Source organism: Opisthorchis viverrini, assembly GCF_000715545.1.
Source record: "Opisthorchis viverrini unplaced genomic scaffold opera_v5_35, whole genome shotgun sequence".
Taxonomy (NCBI): domain Eukaryota; kingdom Metazoa; phylum Platyhelminthes; class Trematoda; order Opisthorchiida; family Opisthorchiidae; genus Opisthorchis; species Opisthorchis viverrini.
In genome coordinates this window covers 1,799,645-1,818,086 of record NW_008751691.1, presented here as the reverse complement: position 1 = coordinate 1,818,086, position 18,442 = coordinate 1,799,645, and the positions used below count along the sequence as shown (strand labels likewise).

At 46.2% G+C, this 18,442-nt stretch overlaps 2 protein-coding genes across 2 annotated transcripts in view; one reads left to right on the top strand and one right to left on the bottom strand.

Annotated features, from left to right (window-relative positions):
• T265_02753 (hypothetical protein) overlaps positions 1–18,442 on the bottom strand; it is a gene marked incomplete at both ends in the record, with an annotated part of 101,409 nt that overhangs the window by 22,803 nt on the left and 60,164 nt on the right. The window contains 3 exons of the mRNA XM_009167068.1: positions 569–1,087; positions 5,416–5,677; positions 17,045–17,270. Coding sequence (XP_009165332.1) covers positions 569–1,087; positions 5,416–5,677; positions 17,045–17,270 — 1,007 coding nt within the window. The remainder of the gene's footprint in view (positions 1–568; positions 1,088–5,415; positions 5,678–17,044; positions 17,271–18,442) is intronic.
• T265_02752 (hypothetical protein) overlaps positions 16,998–18,442 on the top strand; it is a gene marked incomplete at both ends in the record, with an annotated part of 11,042 nt that continues 9,597 nt past the window's right edge. The window contains 2 exons of the mRNA XM_009167067.1: positions 16,998–17,125; positions 17,993–18,190. Coding sequence (XP_009165331.1) covers positions 16,998–17,125; positions 17,993–18,190 — 326 coding nt within the window. The remainder of the gene's footprint in view (positions 17,126–17,992; positions 18,191–18,442) is intronic.

Below are 18,442 nucleotides of genomic sequence, written 5' to 3'. Positions count from 1 at the left end.
GTGCTTCCTTCGGGTGGTATGGCAGTTGGGCACTGAAAGGGTGCTACAGCTGAACTATTTTTTTAGGTAATAACTCAACCTGACATCCCAGGGTTCGAGACCAGTAGACGGATTATTAAAGCTAGGGCGATCGACTTCAACACCATATGTTCCAGCCTGGGCAATTGTGTGCAATTGACAATGATTGGCACGGCAGAAATGGATCCTATGTTACTTCCATCAAGTAAGTAGTTTGAGAATAGGGTCACTCAGTAATCCAATCTAGCTTTCACGCTACACTCCACTTCGAATCAGATAGTGTAACTGTTGGGTTGTTGGGCGATCCACATGTCGAAGAACTCCATCATATGTAGAGCAACACAGGGAAGTAATCACCTGACAACTATCAGAGGCTTCTGACAGTAATACAGACTTAAAGGTTGAAGAGCCGAATTGGCTAGACTAGTTCATAATAATTATTCGTCTTTACGTAATTTATAGCTCCTTCAGTTGGAGCAGTTACCTTCAAGTGACAAAAGCGTGGACAAATTTCGTGCTGATCGCACAAATTGGTGAACAGTAGACTCACGTGCTTAGAGGTTTTGCAGAACTTCTCATGCTGATCGACTTATCTTCCAGTTGTGGAACAGTTGCGAGTGACTTGATCAATCGACCGAGGCCTTGGACTGGACTGGCACCAGACAACTGTGTTGTCGGCAGAAGGATACGCAGTGGCGGATTGCTGTTGTTGACAGGCTGATCCAGTCGTGAACTCCACAGAAGCACCAAACCAGCACGTTGCGCAAGCGGTTGGAGTTTCAATTCTCCCCAACCGAACTTTGCGTAGAGGACAAGAGGTGGAGGCAGGTTTTCCGTCGCCAGATTATTCGATGCCCAAGTGGACTCCTGGGCAACGGAAGCGGAAGTAGGATGAGATAAAATGAATTCGTTTGTCGGTTCATCCGGTGAGGATGGAGTGTAAGGTGGCGGGAGAAGAATCGCACCCAAAACATTGCTTTCAGGAGTTCCACTTTTAAGCACGTCATGTAAAAACTGATAGGTTAACAGGTTTGACGCAGACCAATCGGGTAGTACAACGGCATCCAACCTGTGGAACAAAAGAAATCAAGTTTAGTGGGGAAAAATGACATCCAGAAAATATGCCAATCAATTGTAGTTAATCGATAATCAAAGTAACCTGAGTTTTAAGTCACCAGGTAATCCAGAAACAAGAGGGCAAATAGATTTTGACTATCGCAGAGCAAACGACCCGGCGCCCAGATACCATGAAACGGAGCATATATGACAGTCAAGAGTCGGAAGTTTGGACACAATTGCAGCCCTCGTGCAACCTTCGGGTGGCATGGCAGTTAGGCACCGGAAGGGTGCTACAGCTGAACGATTTTTTCATCATCATTGACAGGATGACATCAGTGTTCAACGCTGATGCTTCGCTGCCGTACAACCATGATTTATTTGAGAGACTTATTGTGAATAAAAGAACAAAGATGGACAGGGAAGGGACTTAGTGCTACAACCATTCCGAGATGCCTACACCTTCGGGCAATCTGGATAAAACTGACAACAAGATCGCCGCTGACATCGGTTGACAGCCATTACTTGCAGCTTCTCCAACCAGGCGCAGTGAGGATCACGCGGCCCCCCTTTTGAAAGACGAGTAGCACCGACAGCACCCGAACGTTTCGTAAGATCTTTCATACCCTTCTTCTAGAATAAAGGTTGGTCACCTCTCTGCCTCCGCCACTCTGAACTGGGAACGGAGAACATCGCTCTCTTCAGCAAGCAATAGTTCGATATGCGCAGTACATGGCTCAACCAATACAGCTTCCGGTGCTGGACATATTAGTTAATGAAAGTCCCCATTGCACGATCAAAAATTCACTTCCTGATTGCCTCGTTGAGGACCCTCGGACACAAACCCATACGAGCTATGGTCCTGAGACAACGATTGTTCAACGCCCAAAGACGTCTCAGTTTCGCCGCTTGAAGAGGCCGAGTCTCACAGCCACTCAGTAAAACAGCCCGCACTGTAGCTTGATACACACATCTCTTATGATTTAGGGATATAACTCTTTGACGCCGAAGGTGTCTCAGAGTAGCAAACGTGACCAGAGCCTTGCTGATTCGTGCATTGACCTCATCTGTCACACTACGATCAGGACCAATAAAACCTCCAAGATACGTAAAACGCTCCTTCAAGTGTTTCTGCCTGGATTGTAAGTGGCGTGTTCAGTGACTGCATGTCCAGGAGTATGGACTTACACTTTGTAAGTTAAGTATGCATGCTAAAGATGGAATGACTTTGGTCAGTTCACCCAAAAACACTTGCGCACTCCCTTCGGCTTCGAAGACGAGAGCGATGTCATCTGCATATTCCAGATCGACAAGATTTTCGTCACAGACTTTTTAAAATCCGGGGTTTCGGAGACCTTCAAACGTTCGTCTCACGATCATGAAACTAAATGGAAATGGAAAAAGCGGGCAGTTCTGACGGACACCACTTTGTGCTACCGTCTGTCACGTGTTGAAAGATGACTGCCACGAGGCTGTTGGCTGGTATTTTGTGAAGGCTAATGGTGGTTAACAATCAAAGTGGACACATCATTCCTGCAAGTAAGGTGTACAGCTACATTGATTAAGCCTCCCCGGAACTTCTCTTACGAGACTGTCGATCAGCATTACCGGCGACCTAGACATACCTTCGAGAAATCGAAAGAAATGAGTGAAAAACAAGGGTAGTAGCGATTCGTGAAGGAGGGACGGTTGACAAGTGGAAGCCTTGCTCGTTGTATGAGCAAGTTTGAGTGTCTGTTGATCGATCGGGAGTCACAAGTCCTGTAATAATCGGGCCACTGTTCAGCTAACCTTTGAGCAGTTATGGGAACCCCGTACGGCCTCGGAGGTTCGTGATCACACGTGTTCTCTCAAGCACCACCGAGCTTCTGGTCCGGATGACCTCCCAATTCGAAGATGGGGGTGAAGTCTCCAGTCAGCGCTTCTCTGATCTGTTTGCCTGCATCTGGGGAAAAGGAGACCGTCCCAGATAACTTGGGTAGGTCGATGATAGTGTCATCTTCAAAAGTAACCACAGGACTGTGAGTTTGATTCCCGTTGTGACGTGGCTTCTAACGCCACTGCTTTTTTGTAGTTTTAGCGTGGCGCGTAAAAACCTGACCCGTGAGCATCAAGCAGGATTTCAACCGCGTAGAGGCTGAGTTGACCAAACCCGCACACTCCGTCAGGTTCTGGAGCAACACCATATGTACAGACGGCCCACAATCTTGGTGTTCTTTGACTTCAAGGATGCGTTCAACTCTGTCGACCACACTTGGTCCAGGAGTTTGTGAACATGACCTGATCCCCATATTCACATACCTCTGGTAGTGTGAGAGTGTACGGTGAGTTCTTCAGAAGCTTCCCTACGAAAAGTTACGCCAGAAAAAGATGACCACTCTCTCGTTGTTCTTGATGAAATCATGAGGCGAACGCTGGAAGGTCTTGAAAACTTCGGCGTTTAAATCGCTGATGGTGAGGACCTTGTCGATATGCAGTACGCTCGTTGTTCTGAAATCATGAGGCGAACGCTGGAAGGTCTTGAAAACTTCGGCGTTTAAATCGCTGATGGTGAGGACCTTGTCGATATGCAGTACGCAAATAAAGCCGTTGATGCCTCAGAGTTGCTGCTTCTGTCGGGTAGTGTGGATGGATTTGTAACGAGGCAGTTGGTTGTGCAACAAGTAACCTAGTTGCAGAAAACATCCAGCGCGACGGCTCGGCCTACAAGCGGAAACATTATCTACTAACACAAGTGCTGATCTCCGTACCTGCTTCAGACTAGCGCAATCTGCGGGATGGAGAACGATTGATTTGGTAGAGGGTTAGGAGAGATTACGGGGAATGAATGGATTACTGGGTCATGAATGGTCTCCTTGAGCCCCCCTCCCCTCAGTTTGGCTGGAGACAATGAAAGAAATAGCGACTACTGGATATCGGTGATGCTCGTGCCGCCCGTTACTTTCCAGATCGTCTGGCTGAGAGCTTGGGCTGGCATGCACAATAAATGCTTCCAACAGGCTGGCATCAAGTCCGTTCACCCTTTTCTCTTTCTCCATTCAGGCCTTTAAATATAACTAAACAGATGTGATTATAGGCAGTTAGGCACCTGTGTAAACATTGATGCCCGATCCTCTGAAACAGTTATGCGCAGAAGAAAAACTTTGTGACAAAATGTTGCAATTAGCTGTATGCAAGCTCAAATCAGAAAGCACTATAACCTGACCGCCTTTTGTTGGGGATCGTTTTAAAATTAGTCTCCCCCTAGTAATTGTTGACGCGCGTATTCAATTTTTTACTGTTGCACTGGTATGACTGAGCAACGTATGGGTTTGTTTTCATCTTTCACAGCAGTTGAGAAGGCGTTAAACGAATACCTGAAGGATAACTATGTGGTATTTGTGTGCGCAGCGGACAAAAAGTGTACCAACGTTGCTCTGCGTTATGAGGGGCCGTAGTACCAATGCCGCATGTAGCTCCACAAACAGAGTAGAAATTCAGGAATCCGAAGAAACTGACAAGTTGAAAAAACAGTACGCAAAGCACCGGTTTCCCAGTTTGTCCGGCTGTGTCTACCACCAACCGACTGACTATCTGTAAACCGGCGGTTTACCAAAGAGGAGTTTGGCACCTACAGGGTCCTGATGAAATATGGAACGCCGTCGTGTGAAGTGCGGCAGTTTGTAGCCCATGAATTCCGCAAGGTTCTTACCACTCAGAAACTTTACATCTGCCGGCGGAAATGTCAACTGGCTCTGATGAGTGAGTGTCGGATAGTTGTACGGTCTTCGGTCCTGGGGAGGCTTCGCTAGTCCGGACAGGTCCTTGTGTTGTAGTCTGGAAAGGGCGCCAAACCCAAACATGCCTCGACAGACACACGCAACCGACCGATTTGAGTTGGTCTTTTCAAAGCAGCTGAGATATGGCCCGTGGATACAAGTTCTACACCTTCTTCATCACAGATGGCACTGGGTATGCCTTTGTGAAAAGCAAGCAGCTCACTCTTTTGCAAAAACTTTTCACCGACGAATTTTCAGCAACCTTATGAGTAGTGCGTTGCGTGTATACATGTATCGCGATATCGCGAATATCGTAAGTTGTGAAACATGAGGCGGCCTGGTGCAGCACACTCAGTTGCCTGGAAACATCACAAACGAGAGATTCAGCTGGGTTCCAGGTGAGTCTCTCGAAAAGCCAAATTAGTTTGCAAATGAGCGTAGTTCGACAGGGTGAAAGGTGACAATGAGTCTGTGTTCGTTCTTATTTTAGTGTGAACCTGCAACATTTCGGCACCAGAATGGGAAGGGGACCTCCTGAACGAGGGTAATACGGATATAGATTCAACTCATGAGTACCACTCACTTTGGCAAATTCCTTATCATCGCCCACCAATTGGGTGGCTTATTCGATGTGAACGCTCCTCCAAGTAGCATTGTAAACCCCTGGATGGAGAACAGAGCGCTCGCCTGAGAAGTGATTCCTCCACCAGGGAAGAAGTAGAGCGCGGGTCGTTGTGCCGATAAGGCACAACCCAGAGGAATCGAATCCGAACTCAGGGACAAAACGGTGGACGGGTGATGATCCATTGCAAGTTGAACGAAACTCCGAATCCCTTCGTACGCGGCTGGAATAGGAAGTTCATAGGAATCGATTATCCACACTGATTTAGTAAACCCGGCATTGTCATCATGATAACTAGCAGAACAAAAGTTCTAAAAGACGTAGGGTTCAGTTTTCTCGAACATCAAGCGCTAAGGATGATGGGTAGACAGGCGGATAGTGACATCTGCGTAGGCTGGAATCAAATAGGAACGGGCGGGATGGAAATTCACACAATGAGTCATCAGTGCCCAAGACAGAGTCACGTGGCACACAGAAATTTGTATGAAATACCACTGAAGAAAACTTTGAAGAGTATGAATGAATCGTTTTGCTATCGGAAGAAACCAACTCATTGCTGAGCAAGAATTTGAGGCACAGAACGATTTACGTGGGACTACGAAAGAAAGTAAATGTGTTGGAATATAGGTAGCTCGGGTGCATTTATTGTTAGGTGATCAGGTGATTTGTTCGCTGAGCGTCGCAAGTGACTTGCAGACGGTCCGTCACCATCACCGTTATACTTTCTGTGGTTTCTTCAGGCTTATGGTGCGACGTTTTTTAGGATAAGAACACACGAAGCTTGTGATGTCTTACAGAATGGCGTTGGACAAACCACGATGACGGTATCCATACTCTTACAGAATGGTTTCGTTTCAGAGAGGTTTGGTAAACAATCGATGGGTTTATTGCTGGGCAACGTTTCGCTTTTGACACAAAAGCTTCGTCAGGCCAAGTGAGTAAATAGGCAGGTTGATTGGGTTTTAAGGCAGTCAGGGAACGAATCCGTGAGATTTCCTATGACTAGCCGACTTGATCAGTGCTGGGTGTTCAGTCTGACGTTCCTGTTTGTTGGAAGGTGGGGTTGACTAACATTTACGATAGATTGGTTAGGGGGGATATTTGTCTTCACGATGAACCCGGATTTTTCGTCCTTGCTCTTTCAGCCTAGGACACCTTAATGGAAAATTCCTCTTGGGGTCGTTCACAGATTTCGTTCAACTGTGTTCGTTAAAGGGGGCCGGGACAATTGGTTTGGGGATGGGGTGGTTAATTAGATCTAACTCTACTTGAATCTTGTACTTTTTGACTCAGGCCATTTCGCTGATAACTGCACACCGCCTCGTGTCATCTCGGCTGATTTGAGACCGCTCTCCCTTTATTCTATTCACGCTGGGATGCTTGGCGATTCCCATCGCCTCAGCCATCAGTCGCTGTGGTGTGAATCTTAAACCTCGTCTCAGGATGTCCACAAACTCGACTAACGCAATTTGTAAATCTGGTACACTGATACAAATTTCCAGTACAAGGGTGAGGGGCCTGTGTAGATCTTTCCCAGATTGACACATCTGACTCGACTAATACAGTTTGTAAATCTAAATACACTGATACAAATTTCGGCTACAAGAGTGAGGGGCCTGTGTAGATCTTTCCCAGATTGACACATCTTCCGCGAAACCGGCAGCAGAGGTGAACGTGTTGGCTGTTGGCCGCCATCAATCAATCAATCAACCAATCATAATAATGACCTCTCTTTGCCTGAATGCAAAAGTGTAAATTCTACAAATCTCATAAGACAGCTTGTAAATTATTCCCACCAGGACAAAGTACTTTCCAGCGAACATCTCCTAGTCAGTCTTATTTCTGGATGTGTCAGTTGGACAACCCAGTCCAAATGGGCAGCTGGGTTGATTTTCATATTCAAGGAGATTGATTTCTCAGGGGAACTAAAGAATTTCAAGAAGGGAAAGGGATTCAGACACCACCAGGATTCGGAAGCGACCGAGGAACAAAGCTCAGTCGACTGAACTCACTGCCATGGGAACTGAAAGAGAACTTGTGGGAATGAAAGCAATCAAAATTGTAACCGTATGGGTAATTCACCTTTGGAAGTTGGCCAAAACACATCGAGGGGAAGGGAAATAAGCGGGTCGATTTGATCTCGAAAATAACTTAACTTGACAACGGAGTTAGACTTGATGATTGATCCAAACCCCTACCTTGGCTCTACCAGAGAGAAATGGTGAAATACGGATAGAGATAACCTTGGAGGTAGATAATAGGTTTGAAGCAATACCAGCAAACAGTAAGGTTAATCTGAGGCAGGAAGTTGTAATTATGTGAGCATTCGAAACAAAGCAAAGAACGGGACGACCCTACTCATTCGGCACTCCAGGAGGAAGTAATCGATCGAGTCCTACCAACAAAATGGCGATGAAGACAAACGAGATGGGAACACCAGTCTAGAAAAAAAATGGTCACGCGTGACAAGTCGAGGCACAATGCAAGACCAACTGTCACGCTAATCAAGTGGGCTAAAAGCACACCTTCGGCTCAGTCTACACAACCGACTGCGATGGGCCACTCCGGAGAAACTCACGCACGTCCAACCTTATTTTGCATTTTCCTAGAGGCCGGGAGATTTGGGTGACATGGGGGAAACAACAACATGGGGCGGAGGGACAGAACAAGAAGAATGATGGGCAGGTTCCCGAGGAATAAAGAACCGGTTTGATTGGACTGATAAGAAGCACTCGTTACAAGGAGCCTCTGCCGGTCACACAGTGAACGTTCTCGAGAAAAAACAGGTCCACCTATATGTACCTACAATCGACTTTCTCGTCAGACACAAGTTGCTGTGCAACTTGTCAAGGAAAGTCACCAGCACGAGAGGTTACCCACCACTCTTCGTTTGAGATGATTATGGCAGTTGGTGTCTCCTGAATAGGACATCTGTTCGAGATGATCGCACACCAGATTGTGGCTGTCGCGGACCTCTGACTACGTGGAGGACTACACTCATTTGCAAATCAATTTGGTCCCCATGAGAGACTCAACTGAATCGCTCGTTTACGATATTCTACAACTGAATGTGCCGCACACAGGCCGCCTCATGCTTCAGTTGGCACGATATTCGAGATATCGCAGTATGTTTTCACAACAAAACCAAATTGATTTGCATATGAGTGTATTTCTCGAAAACAGTCCAATTTGGGTTCAAGTAGAATATAAGGTTGACGGAAACTCGGGTACTGCGCCTACCTGATAAGCCCCAAGAAGGGCAAAACCGGTCGTGGGCTGTCGAAGAGTTTTCAGCAACCTTGTGAGTAGTTTCCTTTATAGGTGGAGGACAGTTTTATCGGCCTCAGTCCATCGCCTTCTCTAACCCGAGTGGCTGAGTGATCAACCCGATCATACGGTTTTGGTTTGGTAGGAACGCTTTGTTGTTGAGTAACTTGTAGCTTCGAAACAACACGAAAATTGTGCGAAGACACTGAAAACATTCACCACAACCACCACCAACAACAACAACAATGGGATTATAACTGTCACGAGGTGCCAGTCGTCACACTTAGAAGTACGATGAAGCATGAATTCTGTCACGGAAACACTTCAGTTTTGACAACGGGGTGGAAATTGGCCGTGAGGAAGAAGGAACGTGATGTCATTAGGGCTGTTCAGTTGCACAAACGTATTGGATTTGTGACACATTTATAAATGGAGGTTGAAGTATGGGATTAAGCAGTGAAACTCAAGGTGAATGGCATGCGCAGACAGAACAGAAATCTAATCCAATGGAATTTATAGGCCACTATGAAGACCTGTTGTTTAGGAAAACGTTCATATCGTGCTGTAAAATGGATAAAAATCGATTCTACAGTTCGAGGACGTCACAATCTTGTTGCAATTGGTGAAAACGACTTCGATGTCGTTCCGACTGGAATAGGAGGCATCCCTTGTGTAGAAAATCAGGGGGATTTCGGCTGGGACTCACATCAAAACCAACTAAATGCAATGTTTACCGCAACGCAACTACAATTTGGTGTTCAAGTACAAGAAATCTTGATAGGAAGTCGGGGACTAAGTATAGCTGTTGAACTCCAAGAAGTGCGAACTCGGTAGTGTGTTGCCCATCGTTTCCACACATCCTATGGGTAGAATTGCAGAATTACTCCCTGGAAGAAACCAGAAGTCCTGCAGCTCCGTGATCCCTCTTTGCATGAGACGCTGGATATGGCGGGTAGAGAGAAGTAGGCTGGGGCTAAGGTCACATTACCCAACTATTTTCTCGTTCATTCTTCCTCACCCACCTACAAACGCACGTGATGGGGTATCTTTTTCCATAACTGTTCCATGCAGCACTAAACTCCTAGGATTGTATGTTAGTAAACAGCTGAAGTTCACTAGTGTTGCTAGAGACAAACGTCCAGATGACTTCAAGCTGATTAAAGTAAGCTGATCGAAATGTTAGCGACAAGCTGGCCTAATCTGACACAAAGTGAACTAAACATCGATCCGCTACGTTCGAAACGTTTACAGCACTCGACTCTGAGGACGTCGGTAGTTAGGAGGACCTACTGCAGGACACCCTCAGCAGAAGAATAGACGATCAAGTTGATCGCCTGATCGACAGTCTGTAGTCACTACAGACCAATTTAGATGCTTCGTGTAAGTCACCAACGGAGGACGGACTGTCAATTGCCATGGCTGGACTGCTTGTTCCTGATACTCTGGCGAATTAACGAGCTAATATCGACCGACCACAAAACAAGACGAGACAGATGTGTGTGTGTGTGACAACAGATCAATAATCTGGGTTACCAAACCCAACCGTTCTCCAGACTGAGAAAATGAGATGAGTCAATTGCGAATGGATAAGAAACAACAAAATGTCTGTCGTACGCATGAATAATCGCAAATAATCTCTGGCTAGAAGGCGTATGGAGGAACACAACGGGACGCACAAATACACGTACGCACACAGTTTTCAATAGAGAATTGATAGTAGGACACGCCATCGTAACGTCCCAGGGAAAAAAAACAAGGTGAACGTTGGCTAAGGAGATGGAGGGCGTGACGAGAACGGGTAACGTAAATAGGCCTCGGGATTTCGCAGCATTCAGTAAAAGCCAGACAGGTACAAATCTTTTCAATCTGAAACGTGCGTCTAGGGAGTCGTGACACGTTCGGGACGGTCTGGCCTTCTCAACACATCATTCTTATTAAAAGAACCGACGATAAGTATCGTATTGTATGCAGTCCTTCCGCCCAGAATGAACACATCTCAGATGCCAACTTTCTTATACGTCCATCCGCAAAAGGAACAGATTACGGAAGAATGCAATCAAAGGTGAGAAACATGTTACTCAACTCGCCATAGATGACGAGTACTTAGTGGGAACAGTGTCTTAGTAAGACATTAAATAGTTCTTCTTTGCACTGACCTTGCAAGAAAAAATTTGGGCATAGACGAATTTCCCATCAACATCCACTCAATCAGCCAGTGGGATAATCAATTCAGGATGATTACTAATCCTTCCTACGCGTTAACTGAGTCCTTCTGATGTACGTGTATCGATTTATTGTGAATAGTACGATTCACCACTACCTGGGCGTGTGACTCCTACGGTGCTTAGCCTGACGGATCATCACTTTATCCCCCACAGGCATCGTTGACATGTGAATCTCGACGTTATCGTGGGAGAAAAATATGACAATTCCTTGCTAAAGTTCAACAGCTATAAGGAACTCGGACAAAAATTTCTCGTCCCCGTTTGTCTGCTTTTCCTTCGGGTGTTCTAGTGGTTCTGAACACCGAGTGAACACGTCAGCAGAGAAGACTGTCAACGGGTTCGAGCGTGAGTAACTGTTCGAAGGGCTAAGGCATCACAGAAGTTTGAACATAAAGAACATCCAATCAAAAATGCGCCATTATGACTGAAAGAATCCGTCAACATGCTCAGAATAAAGCAGTGATCAGGCAGACAAATTGTAGAAGTTTGAACACAAAGAACATCCAATCAAAAATGCGCGATTATGAATGAAAGAACCCGTCAAAATGCTCTGAATAAAGCAGTGATCAGGCAGACAAATTGGGACGAAATTGTGGTCTCCTTGCCCAAATGTGCTACCCCGTTGGAAGGGTTTTTATCCACGTATCCCGAACATTTCAAAACGTAAACTTCTCTGAACTGGTTTGTGGCTATTTTCATGAAGGAAGCTACTCACAAGGTTGCTGAAAACTCTTCGGCAGCCCACGAACGGTTTCGCCCTTCCACTTCGGGTTCATCAGGTAGGCGCAGTCCCCGAGTTTCCGTCAACCCTATGTCCTACTTGAACCCACATTGGACTGTTTTCGAGGAATACACTCATTTGCAAATCAGTTTGGTTTTCACGAGAGACTCAGCTGAATCTCTCGTTTATGATATTCTACAACTGAATGTGCTACACACAGACTGCCTGATGATTCAGTTGGCACGATATTCGAGATATCGCAGTATATTTTCATGAAGGAAACTACTCACAATTTGGTTGATTATTTTGATAACACTGTGTCTGTACACCCGTTTAGGAGCCGCAGGGTTTCGCAGGATGGACCTTAACACACGCAGCGGGTTGCTGTATCCCACCAGAACTAGACCTCCATGATTCTGAGTCCAGTGTGAGTTCACAAAAGTACGAGAACCAGTATCTGCTAAGGTCGGATACGTAAACAACCGCTGAGAAAAAATCCACCATCATTCTGGTGGCAATGCACAGCACTTACAGCGGTTTCAGCCAACCACGCAGTACTCAACCGCATTAAGTGAGCCTCTGTAGTTCACCGACTGTTACATATACATGTGACGAAAAGATCACAAAAAACGTTTATTTCCTAACAATCACGACGTTTTTCGCTGAAGTGAAGGATAACTCGTATTGATAGGCGATTAGTGGTGAATCTAGGTAATCCCTTAAATCGGTCTCGCGACCTAGCTCGAGGCTCCCTAGCCTCCATCAAAAGACCATACGAACTGAGCGAGCAGTGTTCGTACACCGGAACATTTCAAGAAATGCTACTTTAAAGTTGTTTTTCTTAATTTAAGAGGCACCGTATCACACAAAAATTCCCGGAACAATTGAAAACCATACGCCCCGGAAATGTGGGTCAACTTTTACTTCCACGACCGGGCACATCGATCGTACCAGCTAGCCTTTGGTCTTGTTTTGACTTGTCAAGTAACCGGTTACGAGGTGACACAACCTGAAGTTGCTAAGGTTCCTAGAAGACATGGCTTCAGTACTCTAATCGATGAACAGCTCTGATATTCATTCCAAAAGAGGATGTTTCAGAAGCAAAATAACAACGGATCTTGGCGTCTACGGTCGCGGTTCAATTTTTCCATTTCGATCCCATCAAAGATGGATCGAAGATAGGTAAGCACGCAAGAATTAGAAAAAACGCTTCCTACCATATGTTGGAAAATTTATTCGACTCGTCACCTGCAAAGCAACCAAGAGGAAACTTTGCAAAAAATCGCAACAAATTGGGCTATAAAAGTTTTAAAAGTTCACTTGAATTCGAAGGTCACGCATGGGCATCGGTCTCAAAAAAACATCGCTAAACATCTGTCAGGGCTTTAAAAGGAAGTAGGAAGATCGCACGCGACAACAAACGAGAAAAGAAACGGCATAGTATTAAGTTTCCACCAAAAAAGTAGGGAGTATGAAGTCGTGACGTAATCGTTCGAAAACAGCGTTGGGTGTCCATAGTCCGCGTGCAACAAACGTCTATGGTAAAATGTCACCGAGCTGTTTGATGAACGCGTCATTACGAGCTACGGAGACACGTGTTCGAATGAAGTGCCAAGGTCCGTAAACCAAAATGCGAATACCTACGAACAATAAACTAGTCGCCAACAGCAAGACGTGGATGAATACAATCCAGAGTTGGATAGCTGACCGCGGGAGAAGATCCTAATAAGACCTACGGTCCATGAACGTCACAAAGAGAACTTCACTTCTTCCCAGAAGAGTGGATGTGAGCCATCATTAAGATGACAGATTGAGCTGAAACAATGAAAGAACTCTCAACTTTGACGCATCTCGTGATCAGCAGTGTTGCATCGCTCTGCGACAGGTTAGCCACTAAGAGTGCGTGCTAACACGTCCAGGAGTAATCAAACCCAAACTTGCTCAGAGCCTACAAAGAAGCTGTTCCCAACACTTGCCCGATATCCCTGATGTTTTACATTGACTGCAGTCATCGCTCATCATGAAGAAAGAGGTATGTAGTCCCGTTACAGAAAGCCGTGACAACAGTCAGCTGGTTTAATGTTGATGTTGACTTCTTTATCGGTCCCAAATATCTTCCAACCTAATGAGAATATGACCCATATGAAGTGGCCTTTGTGCTGTAAGGCAAAACTATAGAATATTGTTGTGACCCGCCCCAGGAGCGGGTATTCTTCAACGGATCTGTCTTGGGGAAGTTTTTTAATGTTCTGTCTTGTAAGCGCAATGCATTCCTGGTTTCCCTTTCGTAGCAGCAAGTAGGATGGGAAGTTTGGTGCCGAATTGGATCAGAGGGAACGCTGGACCGGAACGTCAATAATCGAAGTAAATCTTCGGTTGGTGCGTGTGAAAACACTACTCAATTAACCTTAGTAGTGTGCACTCGTAATGTATTTTCCGGGCGGAAATATGGATGGGTGCCTTGCACAGTATAAACATCATGTGCTCCTAGAATGCAAAGTCCAGAGTCCCTATTTTTCATACACCCCTTACAGTAAATCCACACTCGATCAGCCTAGATGGACAGAAGTTGCGAAAAGGTGTTGTCGATATCAATCGGATGAATGAGGCATTAAACCTAGATTGCAGACAAACTCGAAAATGAGATAAGGAAGACACGAGTAAGTCGCGAAAGCTTAATCATGTATTATCTGCCCAGAGCAATGTCGCCAACATCTCGTGGTACTGATTTTCTGAGCTTTCTGACACGGCGAAGTCTTAAGTGCTGAGAAAAATCCACGATGGACTGGAAGAGCTCTAGTCAGAGGATATTCTGGATTACCTACAGTCAACCAGCCTTATGATGGACACTAAGACACGGTATGACAAGCCTAAAATCACGACCACTATTGCGAAACCTCGAGACTCAAGAATTTGAAGGAATGCGCCAACATGTACACCACAGCATTCCACATGCCTGGGAGGACGTTCTGAAATGTCACAAAGCCATGTTTATGCATCTGTTTGAAAGAAATACCTAACAGGAATCCGTTCTACCACACACACACACACACGCAATCAATTTTCGACCGTAGAACGAAGACGGTCATCGCTGTGGTGAATGCGTAGAGTGATTGATGGCAAAATAGTCGCATAGTTGACCAAATAGTTGCACACACGTAATCAATTTTCGACCGTAGAACGAAGGCGGTCATCGTTGTGGTGAACGCGTAGAGTGATTGATGACAAAATAGTCGCATAGTTGACCAAATAGTTTACTGGAAGACTAGGTATTCTAGCGGACTGGCTAAAAGAAGGCAATCGGGACTGCAACTGGGATACCACAGTGGCTTTGTATGCACAGGAAGGCGTACAAAGACGATATGCAGGGCCACTACGATGGAGGTAGTCAGGACTCAACTTGTTCAGCTTGTTCATTTACTGCGACTCATGGTCTGTGCTCGGCAGTACAACCTCCCAGTAGCGAACGAGACTGTAGTATCTAGAACCGTTCAGCTGTAACACCCTTTAGGCGCTTAGCTGCCATGCCACCCGAGGGAAGCACGAGGGCTGGGATACTACCAGGTTTCCCAGACCTAGACAGGGGGAGTCGAGAGGCAGAGGTCTGGTTCCAACCACGGACCTTCCGGTCAGTAAATTCGCGCTCTAACCACTTGGGCCATCTCGCAGCATCTAGAACGCGGCTAGCAATTTGTCCCAAGCGGAATAACAGTCTCCTATCATAGGTGGTAGGTCATACTAGACCAATTGGACGACAGCTAGGCAAACCAATCACAGATACGCTCTTCGTGAAGGGACAATTACTTAATCAGAATCCAGAATTCGGTATGAGTGGGGCTGTATGTTATCTAAGTACAGGATAATTTCAGTGCTGATCAGCCAAACGGTTCAAACTGCAAACAAAGAAGTTGTCGGCTTGAAACACCCCGCAGCACTACAGAGGAGAATGTTGGTAGCTCAGGTAAAATAGATGGTCATGGGTTTGTTCGCTAAGATGGACAATTTGCTGGCAAATTTTGCACACGAATAAAGCGACACAACGCGGCCATCAGGAGACATGACCCCTATGAAGACCAAGAAGGCCACAAATTCAATCTGGAAAACGTGAAAAATTTTGGCACACGGAGGCACGAGATACAGAGGGAAATTCCTGGAAGCATGGCTGATTAGATTCAATTAACGCACAACTACGCGCAAGGGACCAACAACTCAACCGGAATACTCAAGGAGAGCCGAATATCGGATTCACAAACCAAGTTGACAATGAATTTCTTGGAGCCGGGTCAATAAAGGTCACAAGCCGGATCCCAGAGGGGTCAGCGACAGAGGTCATTCCAACATTGACCGGAGTACGAGGTCAGGTAAGGCTAGGCTCAAAGTCCACGTGGTTATCGACCAATCAGGACACAGGGTAACAGAGCAACCAATGGAACCGCCCAAAAGAACTGCAAACCGTGGCCGAAGGTCAGCTCCGGCTGGCAGCACGAGGCTACGCTCAAAGTCCACGTGGGTATCGACCAATCAGGACACAGGGTAACGGGGGAACCAATGGAACCGCCCAAAAGAACTACAAACCATGGCCGAAGGTCAGCTCCGGCTGGCAGCACGTACACACAACACCGCTCAATGCACATCAACTAACCCATCGCTAGGCACCACTACGCACTAACGAAGTCACCTCGACTGGTGATGAGACGTTTGTAGTCCAATTGTCCAACCCAGGGACTAAATCCTGGAGTCCTCTGAGATACGCAATGCTGATGACTCCCAATAAGGATGAAATAACTTCACAGTGTTTCTCGACAGAGGGTGGCTTCACCTATAAAACGGAATGTCAATTGGTACTTTAAAAACCTCCTTACACTACCAAGAAAAAGCTGTGCTGTTTTGAAATAAAAAGATAACATTACAGACATTCACGTTTGTCATTGCTAAGGATATTCAAATTAGGGTAGTGTACGAAGACAGCGGGACTAGACAACCATCTGTAATGACCAACTGGGTCAGCGTTAGAATAGCCCGATACCAACTTTAGGTTCGCCTTCACACTACTCATCTGCTAAGTGTTTCCAGTCTTGGCCCGGTGGAGAGTTGGTCATATAAATGAAGCCAATCTAAGGTGAAAAAACGAGGAACACTGCAGCGTTTCATCCCTATCGGGGATCGTCGGCAATGCACATCTTACGAAACTCCAGAGTCTCGAACCAGTGGCCTCCCGATGAGTACTCTGAACAATTAACCGTTCGGACAGGGATATATAGCGATATAGCGCCACTCATCCTTCAACTAAGGGATCCAACAACAATCGTGGCTTGTGTAAATTCGTCCAAATGACATACAATAAGCGAGAGAGTAAGGCAAAACCAAAAGTACTCACCACCATGATTCGGATCAAGTACCACTGGTTTGCCACTCGAACGCCAGCTTCCCTCGATATTCAGCGCCAGATCAACCAGACGTACGTCAACGTGAGTCAGTAGGGTTTGCGGATGCCCGTTCTTATTTAGGGGCCACGTTGTGCCGGGTCCAGCCAACGGGGTGAATAGATGGACGTGAAGACGATCACCCATGCTGGGGAATTTATCCAACTGCGGCCACCAAGCCTGTGAAGACAAACATGGATATGTCACGGATGTGTCAAAGGCAGTGAGCACAAACAGTGGTCACAGAAACGACCTTTGATATTCATGGGGGATATAATCAAATACTCGTAGCATATTTGAGCTCTATGAAAACCATCTTTTGAAGCGAAATTCTGGACTGATTGGAGCAGCTGTTTTTCGGATGAAACAATAGACAAGTGGAGGAGAGTAACGAAGAAGGCCTCTGGTGACCATTCTGTCAATAAGGACCGGAACTATCGGCAAGCAACCCAAAACAGTCCATTGCGGGGAACGATACTAGTGTAGGAGCGTGGGCAGGGTGTTTATTCAACAGAAACAGCATTTATCATGCGATCTCCTGATGAGAAAGATTAGAGTGGCCTCCTGCCCGCTCCCCGTCTTGCATGTGTAGTAACCCGTAATTCATTCGACACTGGCAGAACGAAAAGTATTATTTGACTAGTCGCGTGTAGTCGTTCGGTAATTTGCTTTGTGTGACAGGCGTGTTCTGTGCATATGAGCCAAACGAGCCTTACTGCATTCAATGACGTTGGACTGCTGCGTCCGATCTACAACCTGTCTATAGCATAGGCTGCGATAATGGCCGTTTTGGATGGAAGTGTCCGCTGCAGCTATCTATCATCCTCGTCATTGTCAGCGGTAATAACCGCGTACTTGGCGCGACTGGGTCATGTCTGACAATGTCTCTAACCATTGATAAGGCCGGTCTCGGGGTCCCCATCCAAGAAGGCGGCAATAAGCAACGCAGCTGAGTTTGCTGGTAATGACTTTCGTACTTCGCTGCCAAGTCATTGTTTGACCGCCTTTGGCTCACTTCCACCCTTCACATGGTTGTGCGAAGAGGGTCCTTCGAGGAAGTTGGTAGACTGGCATACACAGCACGTGGCCAAGCCAGCGCAGTACGATCAGTTCATCTATCGACCAGCTGGAGCTATGCTTTCCAGGAAAACTCCAGCCTAGTGAACACTTTTAAAAAAGGCTGAGAACGATCGCTCCGGGGAGCATACCGTAGGTGGGACACATTGCTATAAGGTTTATCGTACGTGGTCTTTCACTGTGTAACTCATCCTGTGATGAATAATCTCGACCACAGTCATCTCAATAAATGATGTTCCTTTTCGTTTCACTACCGGAATCTCATACAATTTTCG